Here is a 22,146-nt window from a genome sequence, read left to right as displayed (position 1 = left end):
GAAGATGAAAAGAAGGGCAGCCTCCTGAAAGAGGGCAAAGACCCATTGCAGTGTGGAATCTTGTGGGCCCTGCCTTCTAAGCCTCTGCATGTGGGACCTCTTCCGTCTTTAGTAAAAGAGGAGCTACAGCTATCTGCTCTCAGATTTTTCGGCAGGAATCTTGGGGACTGGTCATCAGTGTTTCCTCCCTAGGACCTCATCTCTCTCTGCTTGTCCTCTGCAGAAGAATTGCAGCAACTGCGGGAACGCTACCGCCTCCTGAACGAGGAGTACCGGGCTCTGCAGGAGAGCAACAGCAGCCTCACAGGGCAGCTTGCAGACCTGGAGAGTGAGAGGTATAGCCCGGAGGCTGGTGGGGCTCTGTGGGACTGGGCTTTTCTCCGAATGGAGCTGGTGAAGGCAGATGCCAGGCTGAGGAGCGTCCTTTTGCTCCTGGAGAACCGGTGCTTCCCATGGTGTCCGAAGCAGGCATGGGAATCCAGCCCAGTTGTCTAGGACTTGAGTGAGTTCTAAAATTTAGTTTTCTTCCGTTCTAGGCATTAGGGCCAGGTTTGCTGTGCCCTAAAGTAGATCAGAACTGATTCTTTTGTTGTCCACATGGACTTGATTCAGTCTAATAGCCTCCAGATTAGAGCTGGCTGGACACCATGCCCAGCCTCGAACCCAACTGGACTAGCACTCTTAGGGTCTCTCAGAGCCCAACAGGCCTTTGCAGATTGAGGAGCTAGGGACTTTTTCCATACTCTTCTAAGCATGTTTATCAGAGAGGTAAATCACAATAGAAGGCTCCTTACCATCTTTTGCCCAAAATGAAGGCATCAGGACCAAGCACACTTGGTAGGTGATGCCAGGCAGGGCCCTCTCCCAAACATGGCTCTGGGGTTCTGGATTACAGGACACGAAGAGCAACAGAAATGTGGCTGGACTCCCAAACACTGAAGAGTATGATGTCAGCTGAGTCTCAGACTTCAGAAATGGATTTCCTAGAGCCTGATCCGGAAACTCACTTGTTGCGACAGCAGCTGCTGGGAGCTGAGGAACAGATGCATGACATGCAGAACAAGGTAGGGGAAGCAGCCCCTTTCCTTGTCTCTTACCTTCTGCAAGTTCCTCCTGGAAGGAACTTCTCCTTTGACACGGGGCTGACGAAAGAGGCACCCACCACAGCAGGAGATAGTACCCTGGGGTCTTGCTTGCCTGGTGTAACTATCCTCCCACGCCTGTTCTTGGAGCGCATGTGGTACCTATAGTGAATCACCTTCCCGTTCCGTTTCCCGCACAGTGTAAGCAGTTGTGTTGTGAATTGCAAGAGCTACAGCATCATCGCCAGGCCAGTGAGGAGGAGCAGAGGCGGCTGCAGAGGGAGCTCAAGTGCGCACAGAATGAGGTGCTTCGGTTTCAGACTTCCCACCATGCCACCCAGGTAAACACTGACAGGAAGGGAGTTTGGGGAGGGCACAAGGGCCTCCATGGAGTCGCTGCTTCAGGGGAGGATGCACACAGAGTAAGGCTGTGCTCTGCTGACTTGCCCTGCAACCAGGGGTACAGTCCACTGGAGACCAATTGGAGAAGCCACATAGCATTGCCTTCTAGAAATGGTAGTTGCCACTGAGTGTCTGCCTCAGAGAAGAAACCAGACCAGTGACCTGTGGGAGCTCCTCAAGATGTCTGCATCTGGAAAAGAACCAAACTGGTCCGTAGAGGGGTATGCCGTTTCTTGAGAGTAACTGTTCTACCCACATCCTCCCCACCGCAGAACGAGGAGCTGAAGACCAGACTCTGTGCCCTGCAGCAAAAGTATGACGCTAGCCAGGATGAGCAGAATGAGCTCTTGAAGTCGCAACTCCAACTTCAGGCCGAGCTCCGAAAGCTCAAAGTCATGCAAGCCTCAGTTATAGAAACCCAAAGCGAGAAGGTAACAGCAACCGGAGGTGAGGGGCAACTTAGGTGCTAAGAGGCTTTGGGAAAGTGGGTGAAAGTAGAGAGTTAAGATGACTCCAGCCACCACCTGTGCAGCAGCACAGGTGAACTCCAGCCACCCTCGAGTGCTACGGTAGATGAGAGGACGACCAGTGAGTGAAAGGGCAGGGAGACGTCAGTTCTTAGACTGTCCGTGTCTGAGAGTGACTCAGGCGGAAGAGTGAGTGGCTTGAGGAGCCCAGAGGCACTGCCCAACGCCCCCCTCCATCACAGGAGTTACTGTGCCGGCTACAGAAGCTCCAGCTCCAGTACCATAACGTCACCTGTGAGAAGGACAGGCTGCTGGACGTGCAGCAGCAGCTGCAGGAGAACCTGCGGTATCACAACACAGAGGTCCAACGCCTCAGGGACATCGCGAACTGCTTCCAAGAGAGCTGCGAGAAGGTAAAAGAAGCTTCAGGCGAGGGAGAAGGTGGCAAGGCGGAAGCTTCTGTGAGAGGACTGGCACCGAGGAGGAGCGGGGATGGGAGCTCCATGGAGTAGCTGCTGCTGAAAGGGGCATGTAAAGGTGGTTAGCAGACAGGTGGCCTCGGCAACCCACGGTGCTCTCACCTTCCTTTGATTTTAAATCAGAAAGTCAGCCTCTAAAAAGGAAGCCCTTTCCCTTCCCCACTCCCCAAAATAGAAGCCCCAGAAAGCTCTGTGTAGAACCTGCTAGGGACTGGTCCATCCCAGGGAGCTTCCAATGGGATGAAATTGAGACTGGAAAGGACAGGGTAGGATCCCCTTAGTCCTTGCCTGAGAGGAGAGAGTGCAGCCACCGGGGCTCCTGGGATGATGGTGGGGCCTGCCTCCCCTGCCCCAGAACACAGCGATGCAGTGCCAGCTTCAAGAGATGAAACAGCTGTACCAGACCAGCAAGGATGAGCTGGAGCGGCAGAAGCACATGTACGATCAGCTGGAGCAGGACTTCCTGCTCTGCCAGCAGGAGCTGAAGGAGCTCAAGACCATCCAGCCCATCCCAGAGGACCAGGGAAAATGTGCTGATAAGGTAATTGTAATTAAGAGAGGTGAGGTCTCCTGGGCACTTCCTCTGGAGGAAGGAGATGAGGGCAAAAGATGAAGTCATCCATCCACCCAGTGGTGGGCTTTTGGCCAATCACAGCCGCATGTGGCAAGGCAGGAAACAGAGGCAGAGCCCCACGCCATTAACATTAAAACAGTTTGCCTTGACCTTGATGCAAGCCACAGTTTAGTAGGATCAGTACATCTGGATCCAGTCTGAACACCTGAAGGTTTTGCACATGATTTCATATCTTGTCATTCATGGAGAAGAACGTACACATAGGCCCGTATATGTAACTTTTATTGTTAGAACGAGAAAGAGAAGGTCCAGTTTTCTGAGGCAGCTTGCAAGGGCACCTGTCAGATTGCATGGTCTTGTGCCCAGAACACTGATTGGGTATCAGAAGGACCGAGGCTCTTCCAGGATTTATTCTGTGACTTCAGAGTAGTTAAGTCCTCTAAGCTTGAATTTTACCCTCTTTAAACTGAACAGAAGACTACTCTTATCTCACTTCCTTGGAGTAATAAATCCTGGTAGTGATAAATAAAGCCTTCCTTACTCATTTTCTTTTTTCCCCCATAATGTGTAAAATGCAAGTCGTTATCAGTTACCCTGTGTTGAGCACGGTCAGGATCACTGATAAGAAATGGAAAGGTGTTGAAGCATGATAGAGAACAGGCACAAGCTTCTCAAAAAAAATAGTGGAACAAGTCACATTCTGCCAGAATTCTCAGTAGCGCCTGCCACCGCCAGCAGCAGGCTGTGTCCCCAGGGAAAGGCCTTCAGGACACACAGAATTTGGGAAGGTTATTTGGGCTGCCCCAATAGTCCACCTACCTTTCTACACCCAGATTCCCATTTCCCACTTTCCCCGTTCCCACTCAGCATAGGGGCTCAGGAGGTCCATGCCTTGCTCATCGTAACCCCTCCTAGTGGAAGACGAAAAGCATGCTGGCGTGCAGAGCCAGCATTTTCTCTGGTCCTAAAACAGCCCTGAGATGAGTCTGATATTAGAAGATTTGGGTTTTTGGAATCCTGGGATGATTTAGTCTTCTCAACCCAAATTTAGCGATAGCACATACTTTTCTAAAGAATTTAAAAAAAATGATTATGAAGAGAAAAATAGAAAAAAATTAGGGTGAAATGAAGTCCTTATCGGTAAGGCGCATACTTAGGTATAAAAACCAATCGAGGATAATGAGAGTAACAGGAACTAGAATTCCCAGCAGGGTAGGAAAGTGGTAAATAAGAGAGGAAAGGGAGGCTGGGAGGTAGAAGGGAGGGGCGTTGATAGCACTCCCGCTCAGGATGCTCTTGGAAGAGACTAGTAGAAGAAACTTAGAGCACAGCCAAAAAGCAGTCCCCAGCAGCCTGCTGGGGTCCCCCATTCAGCGTCCCAAACTGTGTGGGCTCAGTGTGGCTCGGGATGACCAGCGCAGGGAGGGAGACCCTGGTCAATGGCAAGAAGCAGGGGACCCGGAAGTGCTCAGCCAGCCGCACAGGTGATCACCCCTCACGCTCGGCCCCATCCGCAGTGTGATGGGCTGCTGTCCAGACTGACAGAACTGCAGGAACAGTACGAGGCCAGCCAGAAGGAGATGGGGCAGCTGCAGATGGAACAGTGTGAGCTCCTGGAAGATCAGAAGAGGATGCAAGAGGAGCAGGGCCAGTTGCAAGACGAGCTGCACAGGCTCACCGTCCCGCTACCCAAATCCGGCCTCCTCCCCAAGGTAACCGCAGGCAGGGGGTGGCTGCCACCTGGACAAGCCACTTTGAGAAGCTTCCCAGGTGGGGCCATGCTTGGGAAAAAGAAAAGGGTGGGGATTTACCAACCACTGCTTACTTTTTCACCAAGCGCCTCAAACCAAAAAGTTGAATATGGCTGATTAGGGTTGTGCATCTTAAAATACATTTTATACTCTGGAATCTGTCCAGCATTTTATATTCAGCTGTTTAGTCCACCTAGAGAAAATGTACTTGAAAGCACTTTGTAAACTACAAAATATGTCCAAACTTACAAGTTCATTACTGCTCAACTAGCAGGCCTCCACAGAAGAGGGACTTCCCCCATCCCAGATGGGCTGTGCAGAGCCAACCCCGAGATCCCTAAAGGAAGGGTCCCTAGTAGGAAGAAGGCAGAGCTCTTCCCCGTGTGGCCGCCACAGGTCCTGCCCCCTTCCTCCCGCTCTACCTCACAGAGTCAGGAGCTACTTTCAAAGTTACAAGACCTGTGTGAACTACAGCTGCTCTACCAAGGCATGCAGGAGGAGCAGGAAAAACTGGTACAGAATCAAGAAGCTATATTAAAAGAACAATTAGAGCTGCACGAAAAGCTGCGTGTTTTCAAAGACTCTCATTTCCGGGAAGCGTTGGAGAATCTGAAAGGTTCCAAAGCGCCTATGTCCTCAAAATGTCAAAACAAGGTAACCGTAGCAAGAGGCAGGGAGAAGCTTGTGGGGACAGCAGCATGGCAGAGAAAGGGGCTGCACAGAGGGTCAGAGTGAGGAAGGCCCGTTTAGCCAGGAGTAAGGATGGGACTGAAACCCAGACCTGCCCCAGCCATGACCACTCATAGGTTATAGATCTGGCCCGATGACCTTACCCATATGCATGCCCAGCCAAGGCCCTGGGAACCCTTAGAACCAGGATGACCCGGAATCTGTAGTGCCTGATAATCTGACTCAATCCCTTCGAAATCTCATTTTCCAGATGTATAATATCACTTTAATGTTTGTTTGGATTCCTTGGGCCTGACTCTAAAGGCGTCACTCTTTTCTTCTGAGCTGGTTGATAACTGAGAAGTAATCTTTGCACTGATCAAAATCTACAACCTAGGGGCCAGCCGAATGGCTCAGTTGGTTAAGAGCTCGCTCAAGAGTTTGAGCTCTGAGCAACAGCGGTTCGAGTCCAGCCCGAGCTGAGCAGCCGCTGAGCTGCCAACAGGTAGCAGGATGGCTCAGCTTAAAAAAAAAAAAAAAAACTACAACCTTTTGGTATTCCACATGAGGCCAATATGGGGCCATATATTTCCAAAGGAAGAGGCCCTAGCATGTGGGATTCTTGGCCCTGACCACACTGTCTTCATTGGGACATTGGCAACAGTAACAGTCAGGTCAGGGAGGTTAGACACCAGCCAGGAGCAATGCCTCTGAGGCCTCACTGGTGGAGATTTCCATAGCAGTCTTTCAGGTTTGGGGCATGAATTTGGTGTGAGGTCTCCATGGGAGCAAGGAAAAACAGGTAGACCGTTTCAATTTAGGCAAAATCAATTCATTCAGATATTAGCCTGGACAGGGAGATCCAGGGACTAGCAGGAGTCCAAACTGAGATTTGGTCAGATTCCAAGGGCATCAGATTTCAGCCTGGATGACACAGAGACACGGAACCAGGTATAAAATATTTCCTTAACCGATCAGATCTCATCCTGGGCATCAGCGGCCAAGAAACCAGTCCCAGAGGGCCTGGGAAACATGCCCAGAGGCCAGACTCGGCATTGGGGCAGGAGGGACAGGGACTCGTGTGAGACCTTGATTCCAAGTCCATCTTCTGAGGAAGAAATTCTTCATATGTTCACATTTAAGGCCAGGACTGATTTTAGAATCGGGGGTGAGGGAGGGGACTGAGTCTTAAGATGAGAATAGTGGGTATACCTGACTGAGAATAGAGTAGGGTAGGGAGCCAGAGCGTTCTTCAGACCCACTCAGCACTGCTCCAAGGAGAGAGGGATGTACCTGAGTGCAGAAACAGCAGAAATGGGATATCTTGGAGTTATCTGCCCTGGGAGATACTCCCCAATGAGCAAGAAACTGACACATGCCAGTTACCTGTAGGCTAAGTCGATGACCTAGCTGTGGTGAGATGAGCGTAGGTGTGTAGTTTTCTCTAAAGTGTGTTCTCAGACGTTGGCACCAGGAGGGGTGCGGCTAGGAGGATGGCGGGGTTAGAGTAACCATACTGTCCCCATCCCTCCCGGCATTCCAAGGTGATCATCGCCCAGGTGCAGGCTCTGCAGGAGCTGTACGAGGCCAGCCAGACTGAGCAGGAGCTACTGCAGGAGGAGCAGAGGAAGCTCCTAGCGGAGCGGAAGACGCTGCAGGACGACTTGCAGCTGTGCCTGGAAGAAATGCAGTTGCTCCAAGCCCAGTCCCCTTCTTTAAAAATGAGCCTTGAGTCCTACAAGAAAAGTTATGGCAGCACAGCCGCCAGCAGCGAGAACTGTCAAAGGAGTTACGATGGCAGCACTGATGACAGCGAGAGCTACCACAAGAGTTATAGGAGCACCCAGGCCAGTGACGAGCACTTTCTCGAAAGCTGTGACAGCACCAGTACCAATGAGACCTGTGCAAAGAGTTACCGCACCAGCACCAGCAGCGTCACCTATAAGAAGAGTTACGGCAGCAGCAGCAGCTCTGACACCTCTTACAAGAGTTACGTCACCAGCAGCACTGATGACGAACCCGCTGAGCCTGAAGATATAGAGGTAAAAGTAGCCAGGTGACAGGTCAGGCCGGGAAAGAAGGTTCTTATCTTATTAAGAGCAGTCACAGAAGTGAGGTGGGCAGTGGGGTCAGAGCTGAGCTGGGGAACTCAACTGGACATAAATGAGGCACGCTGCCCATGTAATGCGGAGGTGCTTCCGTTCGGATGGAGGTCTGAGATTCAGGACTTTTCATCAGTGCAGTCACGGTGCTCTCTAGGGGGAGAGAGACAGTATTTCTCCTGGGCAGCTTCAGATCCTGTGGCCATTGTTTCTTACCCAAGGAAGGGCCTAGCAAAGAGAGTGGGGCGGAGGGCAGGTGCTGCCCAGGGTGCCACCATTACTCCCCCACCCTCCACAGCGCTTGGAGGACGTGGTCGCCCAGGTGCTGGTCAAGCTGCAGGGCGTGCAGGCCATGTACCAGCTCAGCCAGGAGGAGCACGACCATCTGCAAGAGCGGATGGGGAAGCTGCTGGACAAGCAGACGGAACTGAAGAAAGAGCTGGATGCCTGCGAAAAGGCATTCAGGGAGTGCATGGAGGACCTTGAGACTCCTGCTGGCTCCCAGAGCGACAAGGAGGAGGTAACGACCATCAGGGAGGCAGGGTTTCTCGTAGGAGTCCCTGGAGCCAGAGGAGGTGGTAGCCATTTCGGAGAGGGTCAGGGGCTCTCTGCCCACTCTGCATGGCTGCCCTCTTCCTGGTCAGACAGACAGAGCAGGGGCTAAATGTCAGGAGGCCGGGCAGTTTGCTGCATCACCGATGGACATTTCTCAGGTGCCCACTGTGCTGGCATTCACTGATCATCAAGACTCTTTGAAGAACTTTGCTTTTTTCGCTTTTGCTCTATGTCCTAGAGCACTTCTGTAGAGTTGTGTTTTTTTCACCTGCCAATTTTCTTTAGTTATTTTGTGTGTATTTATCTTGTGTCTTCAGCTAGATTATAAGCACATCCAGGACAGGTCTAGGTCTCCTCTTGCATCTCCCATAATGCCGAGAAGAGGGCTCTGCACCCACTAGCAATGGGACAGAAGGCATTGTCTTGGGCCAAGAGTAGCCCACAGTCCAGTGGGGGTCACTGGGTATGCATGGGAGAGGGTCAGAGAGCCATAGGCATGCGGGCCTGGGTTGCCTGGTATTGGTACCTACCAAGGAGACTCTGATGTGCTGCCAGAAGTCAGGAAAGATGGGACCAGAGCTTAGGAAGCAGGGTTGGGACCTGCCTCTGTTTCCAGGGAGAGCCGCAGGTGCTCAGGTACACTCTCAAGCGTGTCCAACACCGTTCCTCAGGTGATGGTACCTCGTAGGGAAGTAGCTTGGGTGAAGTCAGAGTTCTCATCAAAAATCACGATAGAATAAAGCCTGAGGTTCAGAAGGGGTAGCCATAGGGTTGTTCCCCAGGCAGGTCACAGTAAAAACAGAATTTCAGTCATCCTTGTTTGATCATGTTAGATATAAATCATCAGGTGCCTCAGGTTAGGAAGGAGCTGTTTGTAAAACTGCTGTAGAGGCTCCTATTCCACAGTTATGTGTTTTCTTTATTATCTACTCCTCTATGGGCTTTAGCAGGGAAATTTCTGCGGCAGTGACCGCCAGGCAGGGCCCAGGCGGACTGCGTAGGCCCCAGTGGGTAACAGGCCCTCCACTATCGACAGATCAGCGAACTGCAGAGTAGGCTACGGGAGCTGCAGCTGCAGTACCAGGCCAGCATGGACAAGCAGGGGTGGCTCCTGGCCGTGCGGGAGCAGTTGGAGGGGCAGCTGCAGTGCTGCCAGGAAGAGCTTCGCCAGCTCAAAGAGGAGAGGTCCTCTGCTACCAAAGACATCGAGGAAAAGAATGGCAGTAAGAGCATGAGCGAGAAAGCCAATGGGGTTAAAAATAAAAAGGCGACCACGCCAAGCCTGGAGAGTTTTGAGAGCAGCTGCAAGACCAAAGAGGTGAGTAGTAACATATGTAACCAGATGAGCAGAAAGGTAGGGCGATCCTGGGAAGAAGAATCATCTCTGCCACCGTTCCGACCAGGTGAGGGATCTGTAGAGAAGTTTCTGGGGTCTCTGAGGTATCTGGAGTAGTCTCATCTCAGTACCAATTGGGTCCTCCCTTTTCCAGTGAAGTTAAGGGGAGAGTGGAATACAGACTGCTCATATTTGGGGTGATAGCCCCAAAGGACCACAGCCCTGAGGCTGGTTAACTGCTTCAGTTAACCCAGCCCAATTTCCTGGGGCCCCTGTTCTTCCTGGGTCCCAAGCCCAAGAGAAGGACCAAATGGATGAAAAGAGGAATTTATTCAAAGCAGCTGTGTATATGTAAGTGAAAGGAGACTGGGTAGAATAGGCATCTCCATGTAGGAGTAGGGAGAGCAGTTGAGGTGCAGAGCTCAAGAACCTGGCAGCCGTCTGAAATGGCTGATGGGCTGTGGGCCCCCAGAGGCTGGGCGTGGCTGCCCTCACACTGTGCGGGGAGACCCACTCAGTCCCGCTGACATGCGGGCCGCACCCCGGAAGGCGCTGGGAAGCGCAGGTTCCTGAGCCAGTTCAGCAGTGTCTTGAGGGTCGGGACCTTCGCAGGTAGCATCGCCCATCCTGCCCCACCTCCGCCCCACAGAGTCTGGAGGTGGTGCTGTACTACAAGGCCAGCCACGTGGAGTTAGATGTTCTAACATCCGAGGAAAAGGAAGAGGAGACGGAGGAGGAAAAGAGGGAGGAAGCGGAAGAGGAACCGAAGGAGGAGTCCCGGGATGAGCTAGTTTCTGAGCCCTCAGATCTTATAGAAATGAAGCCCACAGAAAATGAGGCGGAAGAGGAGGAGGGGCTAGAAGAGTCCGAAGACCAGGAGGGTAAGGAAGAAGACAGCCGTGATGAGGAGGCCAACGACGCATCCCCTGAAGCTTCAGGCGACAACAGCCCCCTCACAGAATCTGAGAGCAAAAAGGTAACCGCAGCCAAAGGCAGACCAAGTGGGACATGGGCTCCTGGGCTCGGGCGCCCCCCGTGTTCGGGGTGACGCAGCCCCAGGATGGACTCCTACAGGAGTAGAGGCCAGCGAGCCCTGAGGCATAGCCCTCGGGGAGAGCAGACACGGAGGCAGGAAACAGGGAGAGTGGTCTCTGTGGGTAATGGCAGGCTTAGACTGACATGGAACCATCTCACACAGCCCACCTGTGCTGGGGACCAAGGCGGGGTCGTTCGTTTCACTTACATGGTAGCCCTTGTTACTTATGTCAGGAGGGCGCTCCCCCTCCCTTAGTGCTGCCTTCCGTCAGCCTGGGCCAGTCACTCAGTCCTCCTTTCTCAAAGCACCCTGTAAAGCTTGACCTTTGTTTGTTGCTATTAGGAGTCGGGCGGGGGGACTGGTGTCACTCACAGGGTTTTATATATTACAAGGCGTGAGGGTGGGGGCCTGGGGTGATCGGAAGTTATAGAAGAGTTCAGTCTGTACATGAGGGGCATTGACCAGTGCAGGGACACCAGCCAGAGCCCTAACCCTTTAGTTGCTGGCTCTTGAGAGGTTGGGGTGGGAGTATCCTGGGAAATTGACCAACTGCACAAAAATATTTCTGTATTTTAACAACCGGTGTTAACATCTGTTCAGATACGTAGCAGCTGAATTCCTGCCCTGATTGAGGTTAACGGGGGGCTCTGGCTCCCTGAAGCGTTTGAATGCTTTCTGAATGAGTCCTCAGTTTACAGTGCAGGTTCTTTCTGTCCTCCTAAACACGGGGGGAAGAAAATAAGTGTCCTGTGGTGGGATGTCCCAGTCATCTGTAAGACTATCTGGAATTTTCAGACAGTTCGGTCTGCAGTGCTGGCTGAGGATACAGCGTGCAGTCCTCTGTTCACCTTGTGGTAGGCCATTACTTAGGGGGTGAAAAGTGGGAGCAACCCACTGGCATATGTGTTACCGTCTGCTAACTCAGTTTCTCTCTGGAAGATTATTGCAGTGAAAGAGCTAGGCCCTTCTCTGCTGTTAGCTTGTCTTAGTGCATTTTGTCTCACAACTACAGCGTCACACTCCTAGGGGATCGTAGGGACCAAAGCCCCGAACACTTGAGAGGCTTGGTGGAAAGCAGCCAGAACAAGGGGCTGATAAAGGGACAGGTGGCCGGGCAGGAGATGGGCGCTGCCTCGGGTGACCCAGGCAAAGCACACATCCTGCTCATCTGGAGGGAGAGCCCAGCGTGACTCACCAGAGCTTCACTTTTTCAGTTACTGACCTACAGGAAAGGTCTAGGTGCAGATCACCTCAGTTTGACAAGATGTGAGAGGGATATGACACCCTCTCACCTGATTTGGACCCAAGCTGCGGTTAAACCCGTTCCGTTTTGCATCTCCTGGAAGCTACCAGGGGGAAGACCCAGGCCCAGGTAGCAGAGAAGAAATACTTCTGCTCTCGCTGACCAGTTGTTTAACCTCTTAATCTCTCTCTCTTTTCCCTTTGTTTCCTCATCTTCATTATCTGTTGGATTCATGTGTTTATGTCTTTTGTTGCCACCTCTCATCTCCTGGTCTCTCCTTGTGCTTCTTTCTCATTCGACATGTTACAGCCATCCCCTGCCCCCAGCCCCCCCATCTTCTCCTTGCCTCTCGTAGGCCTGGTGGTCATACTGGCTTTGCTCTGGTGCTGGTGGGCCGAGACGTCGTCCTAACGCAGGTACTGGTATAGCGTCCTCTCCTTCGGAGGGATCGAGGGAGGGTGCAGGTTGCTCTGGCCTCTTCTCTTTCCCTTTTCTCTCGCCTGCTTGCTTCTTGCTTTTGCCGTTTCCTAACAGGCATGACTCAGGTCTGGGTGTTAGCCCGGGCTTTTCCTCGGGCTACGGCAGAGCCTGTGACATCTCGGAGCATGTCTTCGTAACACATAGGGAGTTGGAATGCTTACCGCTGACATGGTTTGAGTTTCTGTCTTCTGGCTGGGAAAAATTTGGATGATCCCAGCACTGTTGCTACTTTCAGAGCTGCCTGGCGATTGTTGGCTGCCTACAAGGCAGGCCTGGGTGCTCTTTGTCTTTGTTTAACCCCAGAGCCAAGCTTTTACTGTTGTCACTACCCAGGATGACACAACAAGGAATCACTGTCTCCACTGTTGGGCGAGAGAGGACGTCTGGAGAGCTGTGATCTCCCCCTGCCACCCCCCAGGCTCATGTGTGTGAGGGCCACCTCAATTTGCCCTTCAACCTTGGGGGAAATGGAACTGAAACCCCTACCATATCACACACTTTCTACTGAGAACTTCTCTGAGTTGGGGCTTCTGGTCTCCAGAAAAACCTGAATAAGGATGCCAGGAAATATTTTCCAGTCCTCTGTTTATCCGTTTTGGGGACTGGATTCTATTGTAATGGGCTTCCCAAGCTGGGCTTTCTGCAGAGAACGTGGTATTGGTGAAACGTTCCCACCAAGCAGAGACGCAAGTGTTCACGGGGAACCAAGGCTGGTATGTGCTGGGTGTCTTCCAGTGTGCCAGTCCATGTCATCTGGCCTGTCAACAGGTTACCAAAATCAGGAGGCAGAATGTGGTCTTATGGCCTAAGGAAGGGTTCTGCCTGCCTTCCGGAACCCATAAACTGTTCTCTCTTGGTCTGTTTTGGCTGATTTCTCACACTCCCTCGGCCACTTCCACTCCCCCACCCTCTCTCCTCACATTCCTGTAAATGGAGTGTGGTTGGCTTAATGCATAGGTTCAGAGTGGCAGCGGAAGCATTTGTTGGTAGCTCTTATCACCGTTTCCTTCTCTCTCCTTCCTTTATTCCCCTCTCACTTTTTTTTCCCTTCACTGCTTCTCTTTTTTTCTTTCTTTTAGGCATTCCAGTTATGCCCCACAGACAGCCTTTAAATCCTTTAGTGACAAGGGTCTCTCTGTACCTGTTCCTCCCCTGTACACTTCCAGAATTCTAAGTCCCTTTGGGATGACACCCAGGGCATTCGGCCATAACATTTCGCCAACTCAAGCTCAGCCAGGCCCAAGCAGAGAAAGAGGAAGGAGCTGCAGGATAAGGGTCCCCCCGGGGGGGCCTGTTATGCCAGGGCCTGGCTGCACCCCAATATGTGGCTCCCCAGCCAGGAATCAAGGCAGTGTAGTACAGTAGGAACTGGCTGACAAGTGGTCAGAGAACTTGGCTGAGCCTGTCTCTGCTTTTCATAGCTTAGTCCCGCTGGCAAAATGCATAATCTGAACTTTAGTTTCTTTGACTATAAACAAAGGATGATAAAACCTCTGTCTTCCTCACTGAGGATCAGATAAGTTCATGTATATAAAAGCACTTTACAAATAATAAAACAAATAATAAAAAGAATATACACTTACATAGAACAAACTACGTGCCACGCACTGTTGTAATCGCCGTATCTGTATTAACTCATTTAATTCTTGCAACAACCCTGTGAGGTAGCTGTTATTATTATCATTTGATATGTGATAAAAAGCAAGGCACAGAGGTTAAATAATAGAGCCAGGACATGGTGAATCAGAGTGTAAGGACTTAACATTAGCAACATAACATTCCAGTCCTGTTTCCCCTTCTCTCTCCTCACTTTCAGCAATTTTCTCCTGGTTGCTTCCAAGTAATTAGGAAGACACCATACTTGATGCAGCCTCAGCTCACATTAGCTCTTTTGATGACTGATATCACACTGTTAACTTATTTCATGTATTGTTTATAAAACCCCTTTGCACCTTGCATATGCTAAGCATCCTCTCCCCATTCTCTACCTGCAGTTGATTTTTCGGGTCCACAGCAGGATTTCCCATCCATCCCTATTAGAGATAAACTATTAGGGACAGCCGAGTGGCTCAGTTGGTTAAGAGCTCGCTCAAGAGTTTGAGCTCTGAGCAACAGCAGTTTGATGCCTGGCCCGAGCTGAGCTGCCGCTGAGCTGCCAATAGGTAGCAGGATGGCTCAGCTAAAAAAAAAACCAAAAAAACAATGTGTATAGAGATAAACTATTGATCTAACCTGTGAAGTTATTTTGTTTTGTTTTTTAAGTCTTGACTCTGGTTTCGAAATGTTCCCTTTCCCGACCAGCTTCACATGCTCAGGGGACAAGCCCACCCTCATATCCTCATTCGTGTTGCAGGTGAGGGCCAAGCCTCTCGCGTGTCATCTCTCCAGGCTCTTTTCGCCAGCACATTGGTCATACAACAAACTGTGCTGTCAACCTACTCTTATTTTCTAATAGTCTCTCCAATGATATCATGGAAAGCATGGTCAAACACTTCCCTTGTTTATTTGGCAGAATATTTATTCAAGAAAAAGTAATTCTTTTTTTGTTTTGTTTTGTTTTTTTGTTACAGCTGATATTCAGTATTAGTTTCAGGTGTACAGCATAGCGGTTAGACATTTACATAGCTTATGAAGTGATGCCCCGCCTCAATAGGTCTAGTGCCCACCTGGCACCATACATAGTCATTACAATATCATTGACTATATTCCCTCTGCTGTACCGTCCATCCCTGTGACTATTATGTAACTACCAATTTGTACTTCTTAATCCCTTCCCCTTTTCACCCAGCCTCCCAAATCCCCTCCCCTCTGGCAACCATCCATTTGTTCTCTGTATCTATGAGCCTGTTTCTGTTTTTAACACCTTGATTAAGTCTAAGTCATAATTTTCTTGACCTGTGCATTTAGTAACCCAGGCTGAAAGGAGCAACTGACATGACTCGCCCCTTTGAGACACCCACACCGGCCCTATGTTAGAATCTTGCCTCTGCCTGGTATAACGGGTGTCAGTTCACATTTATGGGTTTCTGCTCTTTCCTCCTGTAAGCGCATCACACTGACATTTTTAGCAGCGCACATTAGGATAGAAGCATCTGAGCATGTGAATGTTGTTTCTAGCTCCCTCTTCAGTTATTTTCTTACATGAATCGCTCTGTATACCCACGTCCAACGTTGTTTTGCCTACCATTTCACAGCTTATATTCTTTTTAGTAACTCTTTCTACAAGTGTGGGAGCTTTTCTTTGCTCTTTCTAGTTGGCTTAAAATCCTCACTTTAGATCCATTATTCTCGGAGCAAATGCATTCTTAGCATTAATGGGGTGTTTGTCCTTACCTAAAACCATCCTTCTGTTACTGTATGCCATAGTTAACAACTCAAAACGCAAATTCTGTCTTTCCAGTAATATAGTAAAAAAATAATAATAATAAGGTAATAAAAATAGGAACTATTTTCCCAAGTATGTTTTTTGTGTGTGTGTCCAAGATTTCATGTTCCCTAAATGATGCTTTTGTCTGATGAATCAGCAGGATTTGCTATGGTCAGCAGGGTCTGGAAGCCTCCACATACTCCAGCACTTGCTTAGGAAGCCAGTCAACACACCCCATGACTGGGATGTTTCAGTGACCCTGGCATTTGCCTCCCAGGGCCAGTGTCCGGCTTCCTTGAATTTCCTTGAGCCAACATCATTCTCCACAAAGGTTTTGGGCTGCATCCGAGCCTCCTATTTGCCTGCACTCCGTGCTGCACTTTCTTCACTCCCCCCTCTGTCTTCACATCCTCTTGATTCAGCTCATTCTCCTCCGTAAAGCGAGTGAGGTGCTGCTGCTTTCCCCAAAGGCCCACATCGACCCTCTTTTTTTGCTCTGGCGTCTGACCCTTTCTCGCTGCACTCACTTGGCTGCTCTGAAGTCTGGCTCACAGGACCTGGTGGTGTTCTCGTTCTGTGGGGCGTGCAAACAGGCAGTCACCTCAGGGGATACACGTGGTGTTCCGGGTATCTAGTGGTGCCGGGACTCAGACTGCATTGTCTCCAGCGGTTACCCAGGAGGTAAGAGGGAACCGACCATGACGGTCCCGAGGTGTCTCCAGCACCAGTAGGCAGGGGTCTCTGGCTTAGGGAAGGGTTTGGAAAGCGAGGCACTCACCATTTGTCTTTGGTCCCCACAGAACATGTTTGGGATGTGGAAGCCTATGGTGTTCTTGGCTCTTGCAGCTGTGGCTCTGTATGTGTTACCCAACATGCGACAGCAGGAGACAGAGTTCTGCCTCATGGAGTGATGGCAGACCTGGGCCAGCCGAGGGGGCAAATCCCCAGTGGCTACCACCCTCAGCTTTGGCCAGGACACACTGTGCCAGAGCCCCCGCCCGCCCATATGTCCCATGTGTCCCCATCTTCTTAGCCTTAGTCACCCACGCTGGAAAGGCTTATGGGGAGCTGCTGGCTCCCATCTCCTGCCTTGTGTAAGAACCTGGGTTCCTTGTAATTAAATATCAACCTAATTACATGAGACTTTGTGGCTTCTTCTTTGCTGTTAAATACCTTACAACACAACCAGAACAGAATGGGTCCCCTTAAGCCAGGTCCTGCACATAAAGGTCTGACTCCCAAATATGATGGCTCACACATGACCTCAGAAATGTGGCTGGCTCCTGTGCTGCCAGCTGAATCACAGATGGATTGGTCTGTCCTGTTAACCCTGTCTCAAAGAACTCATCTGAGCACAGAGAAATGGAATGAACCGGGTACTTTAGGTGAGGGGGGCCCAATGACCTGTCCTTAGGCTCTGTCCCCACACCTGTCTCCTGTGAGGAAGATGCCCTGAGATCAGCACGTGAGCCTCCGTAGCTTAGTCCCGACTTCTCAAGGGATTCGTTCTCAGAGATGACTTATCGATCACTCAGGGTCCTGGCAGTAAACAGGCGGCACACTCAAAAGCTTTAACTGAGAAGTTTAATGAAGGGACGATGTACAGAAGGCAGTTAGGAGAACTGACAAGGAATAGCGAAGTCCTCGGGCACCAGCCACAGTGGAAAGTGGCCACCGCCCCAGGCCTGATGGGAAAGGGGAGAAAGCGGGGAGCTGGAGGCCTGAAAAGTGGCCCCAGACGCATACAGTGGCCACAGGGGGTTGCGGCTCTTATCAGAGCCACGACAAAGCGAGGAGCTTATGTCCTCTCCCACCCTCTTCCCGCCTGTCACGTTCCTGTTGGTACCTCTCTTTGGCAGATCCCTCTGGGAGCCAGAGCAGAGGTGCCCAGGTGACATTTCAAGGTCAGCTTCTTGAAGTTCAGAGCAGGACAAAGGATTGAGAGTAAGTCTCAGTGGGGACAAGCAGAATGATGGGGTTAATTTACGACTGTCCTTGTGATTGGTTGTTCTGATCATGAATGTTTCCATATGAAAGGCCCCAAGTGTATTCATAAGCCACAGCGGACAGAATGGCCCCCATGACGGCGGGTTTCCTGGGACCTCTCTCTCTGCCTCCTTTCCACCTGATGCCAGGAGTCTGTTCCATTCACCCAGATAATCCAAAGCAACCTATAGAGCGTGTAGAGTGGTGGACACTGCGAAGCACTAAGTGAATTCATTTCTTCCCCGGCCTTTCCTAGTGAGAGTAGCAAGGACATTTCGAATTAGGAGATTTTTAAGTTGTGTGCAGCCCAGAGGAGTGACAAGTCTGAACTGGAAGTGCACCCTAGCAGGCCTGAGGGCAGTGCCACGCGTCCCTTTGCCTCCCTCTAAATGACTACTCTTTGATGATTGTACTGACTTAGGGGTGCCTAGCCCCCCAGCTACTCCCACGGATCCACAGACCAAAAGTTAGCATTGAGCTTGTTGGAAGGGCAGAGTCTCAGGCCATACATACCTCAGACCTGCTGACACAGTATCTGCATTTTAACAAAATCCCTTTAATATGCACAATAAAATTTGAGAAGCACTACCCTCAATTATATTAGATTGTGTGTTCTCAATTGTAATCTAATGAAAGAAATTCTTTCACAACCCATCTGGGACCACTGGCCCCTTGCTGTTGAGGGTAGTGAAACCCTGCTTTTTATCTACTACACCCCGGCCACCAGTTGGCTGGAGAAGGTATGTGGTAGAAGAGACTGAACCATTGTCACCCCAATAAATTTTAATGAAAGAAAGAAAAGAAAAGAGAGTAAGAAAGGAAAGAAAAAGAGAAAGAAAAGACTGGAAGGTTACCTACTACAAAAGATCACCGATTTAACTTGGAATTAGAAGACAAGGTGGAGGTAGTGGTCTGGAAGGCAACTGGCCCGCAGTCAGGACTTTATCTGGTCCTTCCCAGGCCCAAATCTAGAGCCTGGGCAATGACAGCAAAATGGTCCTGCTTTTCCCTAGCCCTTTTGCTTAGACTACAGAGCTCTTCCCTTTAGGACACTTGGCTCCTGTTGGGTCATTTTAGAATGCTGGCCTCTTCATCCTTTTAGGCTTTGACTCCTAGTCTTGTTTACACACTGTTACCAGAGCAGATCAAAGCGGTCTCTCTGTGTTGAATGTGAAACGGTCACTTGAGCTAGCTTTAGGGGTGTCTCCTAGAAGCCCCAGGCAGGCATGCACCCAGGCTGGGGTACAGATGGAACCAAGGACTCAAAACACCTTCAGGGGCCTCCATCTCCCACCCTACTGCCCTCTCTGTATAACTGCTACTTTTCTGCTCTCTCCCTGCACAACAGCCCCCCTCTGCCTTCTCCTCCCAGGCCACGTGGTAGAGCACACCACCTGCCACTCCTGTCAAGGACCAACTGCTATTGGGGAGCGGGGTGGGTGGTTCTAAAGATCAGAAGTACTCTGGTTCTGATTCTGGCAGGTGGATTCAGGGTTTCGGGACGGGAAGACGAGTAGTGTGGAGACCCTGGCAGTGGACTCTACAGGAGATAAGAGACAGAGCTGGGAGGAAGGCCTAGCTCAACAGACCCTATGTGGTCCCCGAGATACTAGCAGAGAAAGCAGACTAACTTTTTTTTCTGGTCACCTATTAGCGGCCAGGCACCATGCTAATCATTTTACATGTTCCCTCCTTTCATCTCCATACATAAAAACATCCCCATGACAGCACTATTAACTCCATTTTACAGATGAGAAAACTGAAGCCCAAAAGAGTTACATTACCTGCCCTGGCACCCAGGTCAGGGCCTCGTCAGTATCACTGATTGATCCAAGTACCTGCTGTGAGCCTGGCCAGCCTGCTATCACAAACAGGTGGCTGTGGAAATGTCCGTGGCTCCAGAAAACTGGGAGTCTCAAACATGGCCCATTGGACCTGCTCACTCAGACTCTGCTTAGCCCAGGTTAATTACGGCCACTGTCCGTGGCTGATGAGCCCCTTGTCGGGAGGAGCAGGACAAGGTGAAAGGCCAGGCAACCTGGTCCTCTGAGACAGGTCAGCGGGTGGTGAGTCAGGGGGCTATAAACAGCCTATGGCCCCAGCCAGCACTGCCCCAAATACTCAGCTGATGAAACCCCCCTGTAGGACCCTCTATGTGCCCCTGACTGGCTCAGCCCTCCTCAGGGAGGCGGCCCCACTTGGCAGGCCCCAGGCCCAGCATTGCGCACGGTCTGTTCCAGCCCTCATGGCCAGCCAGGCCTGAGGCCTGGGCTCATGGGCTATATTGAGGGCTGAGTCACCAGCCTGCGCCAGGGTCAGGCTGCTGTGACTGGCTGGCTGGGGCCTGAGTCAGGCCCCGATTTATCCTGGAGAGCAACAGGCTCAGGTTTCTGGGGAAGGGGGGTAAGGAGGGTGCTGGGAACCATCCTTGGCACTGGGCACCCTGCTCTACTGAGACCATTCACTTACTCCTCTGGGGCCTCATACGGACCTCTCCTGGAGAGGGAATGAGAAGGGGGAGAGAGGAGACTCCGTTGTCCACTCACTGGCTTCCCTCTGTACCCTCCTACCTTAATGGAGGAACTTCACTGACTGGGGGAACACATCAAGTAATGCCCACAAAACAGGACCATGAGCCACTGGGATTTGTAGAGGGCTGTTGGCTCCAAGGAAACCCACCCTACCCCGTTCTCTCCTCCCCAGCAGCTCAGAGAGAGGAATCTCTCCTTGCTCAGATCAGTACCTCAGTTTCTTCATCAGGGCTTCAAAGACAACATCGCTGAATCCTGAGCTGGCATCTCAGGTTGGGTGTCAGAAGCCTGCCTTTTTTTACACACACACACACACACACACACACACACACACACACACACAGTTCCCTTGTGAGACCCAGCTATGTGTCATGTGTCCCCAGGAGCTGGGCATCTCTCCACAGGAGAGCTCAGCCTCTCGAGTGGACAGACAACACTGATGCCTGGTGGTTGGTTTTGGCCCTAGGACAAAGGTGGCATGGGGGAATGAGAATTGTGGAGATAGGGAAGGGGGGTGCCAGTAGGAGAGTGGAATTCCTGAGCACCTCGTCACAGGCAGCCGACAGAACATGAGCCGCAGGGCTCAGGCTATTTATACCTTGCCTGTCACTATCAGGGCCCCCAGAGCTCCCCCCCGCCAAGCCACACACAGCAGTTCTCTTTTCTGTTTCTGGCCCCTTCTCTACTCCTCCCCCTCCCTACCTAATGAGAAGGGAAAGAAATCACTCATGGACCCCTTTCACATAAGCACTGGCCCCCACAAAACCCCTGAGCTGCTTTCCGAGCTCCATAACGGGGACAGCCCTCATCCTGCCCTTGGGAAACAGCCTTCAACGAATCCCATTCTCCCCTTTCTTTTCACTGGGCCTGGGTGTTGAAGAGGAATAAGGGAGAATACGAATTACCTATAAGGTTCCAGAACCTTCCCAAACTTCAGTTATCACACAGCTTGAGTTGGGGGATGTCTGACCCAAACGTGTTCTTGAAGAATGGGAAAGCTGAGGAAATACAGCCCAAAGGGGGGTACCAGGGGATACGGAACCCATGCATGCTACGGAGTTATGGAATTGATGCTCTCTGTATATAGAAGGATATTCTATGGCTCTGTCATCCCAGGCCAGCTCCTCGGTTTGACTGGCCCAAGTTTCCTTGCTGTCACCATTCCCTCGCCTGCCTTTTGCTTATGCTGAGCCCAGTCCTGCCTGGGCTTCCTGGCTCGCTCCCTTGGGCTCACCCTGCCCACCAGCCCCTGTCACGTTTCCCCTTGGCCGCTCCGGGCAGGGCTCTCCCTCTTTCTGTCTGGCTAACCCGCCCTTTCACTGGAAGGATCTGCCCTGTGGCTCAAATGGGCACCTTGCCCAGGGGGCTCCCTGCTACTACAGGGCAGTCTCTCTCTCCTTCCCACTCATCACCTTGGTTGAGTCAGACCTAGGGGGGTGCACAGTGTGACTCACTGGGTACTCTTTCCCTGAGCTCAGCCTCATTCTGAGGGGATGAGGCCAAACAGGCTGGTGACAGGGACACTGAGTCAGGGGCAGCCTCAGTCTTTCTCCTGGGACCCCGGGGTTTGGGCTTCAAACTAGGCTTTTCTAACTGTAAAAGTGGAGCACCCTACCACCACCACCATCACACCTTCTCCCTAATTGGCCTGGGCAGTGTCCTTATTTCCTCTCAGTCCATCTCTATACTAGCACACACACGTTCCTTCCCTGGCACAGGTGGACAATACCCTGGGCTAGGAGCCAGGACTCCCAGGCCCTGTCAATGGCCCTGTCACCAATTCATCCAGAAAATTCTGTCAATGCCAGATCACTGTGTTTTGCCCCAACCACTGACCTCAGTTTCCCCATTGATCTCTTTAGTCCTGCTGGACGTTGGGGGGGGCATATTTAATCTCTGACTGGCAATGCTTTAGTTTTGGGGTGTTGGGTGCCCTACCCCTCACCTTCCAGTTCCGCTCCACCTCTCCAGCGCAGCGCCCCAGGGACTAGCCCCTCTGGGGCGCTAACTGGGGGGCGGGGGGGGGAGAGCCCCCCCTCGGGCCAATCGGACCGCGTGGGGGAGGGGAGGACAGAGGCGGGGCGGT

The 22,146-nt window shown here is 51.4% G+C and overlaps 1 protein-coding gene across 1 annotated transcript in view; it reads left to right on the top strand.

Annotated features, from left to right (window-relative positions):
- CCDC136 (coiled-coil domain containing 136) overlaps positions 1-16,686 on the top strand; it is a 47,812-nt gene extending 31,126 nt beyond the window's left edge. The window contains exons 8-20 of the mRNA XM_019646093.1: positions 224-335; positions 896-1,064; positions 1,283-1,423; positions 1,757-1,915; positions 2,194-2,364; positions 2,786-2,971; positions 4,522-4,716; positions 5,185-5,409; positions 6,969-7,466; positions 7,825-8,046; positions 9,118-9,399; positions 10,067-10,393; positions 16,344-16,686. Of these exons, the coding sequence (XP_019501638.1) occupies positions 224-335; positions 896-1,064; positions 1,283-1,423; positions 1,757-1,915; positions 2,194-2,364; positions 2,786-2,971; positions 4,522-4,716; positions 5,185-5,409; positions 6,969-7,466; positions 7,825-8,046; positions 9,118-9,399; positions 10,067-10,393; positions 16,344-16,454 (2,798 nt within the window). The 3' untranslated portion in view covers positions 16,455-16,686. The remainder of the gene's footprint in view (positions 1-223; positions 336-895; positions 1,065-1,282; positions 1,424-1,756; positions 1,916-2,193; positions 2,365-2,785; positions 2,972-4,521; positions 4,717-5,184; positions 5,410-6,968; positions 7,467-7,824; positions 8,047-9,117; positions 9,400-10,066; positions 10,394-16,343) is intronic.
- Positions 16,687-22,146: the final 5,460 nt, after the last annotated feature.

This window comes from Hipposideros armiger, unplaced genomic scaffold (genome assembly GCF_001890085.2).
Source record: "Hipposideros armiger isolate ML-2016 unplaced genomic scaffold, ASM189008v1 scaffold_97, whole genome shotgun sequence".
Classification (NCBI taxonomy): Eukaryota; Metazoa; Chordata; class Mammalia; order Chiroptera; family Hipposideridae; genus Hipposideros; species Hipposideros armiger.
Note: the sequence above shows the minus strand (reverse complement) of the source record. Positions and strands in the feature narration are given on the sequence as shown.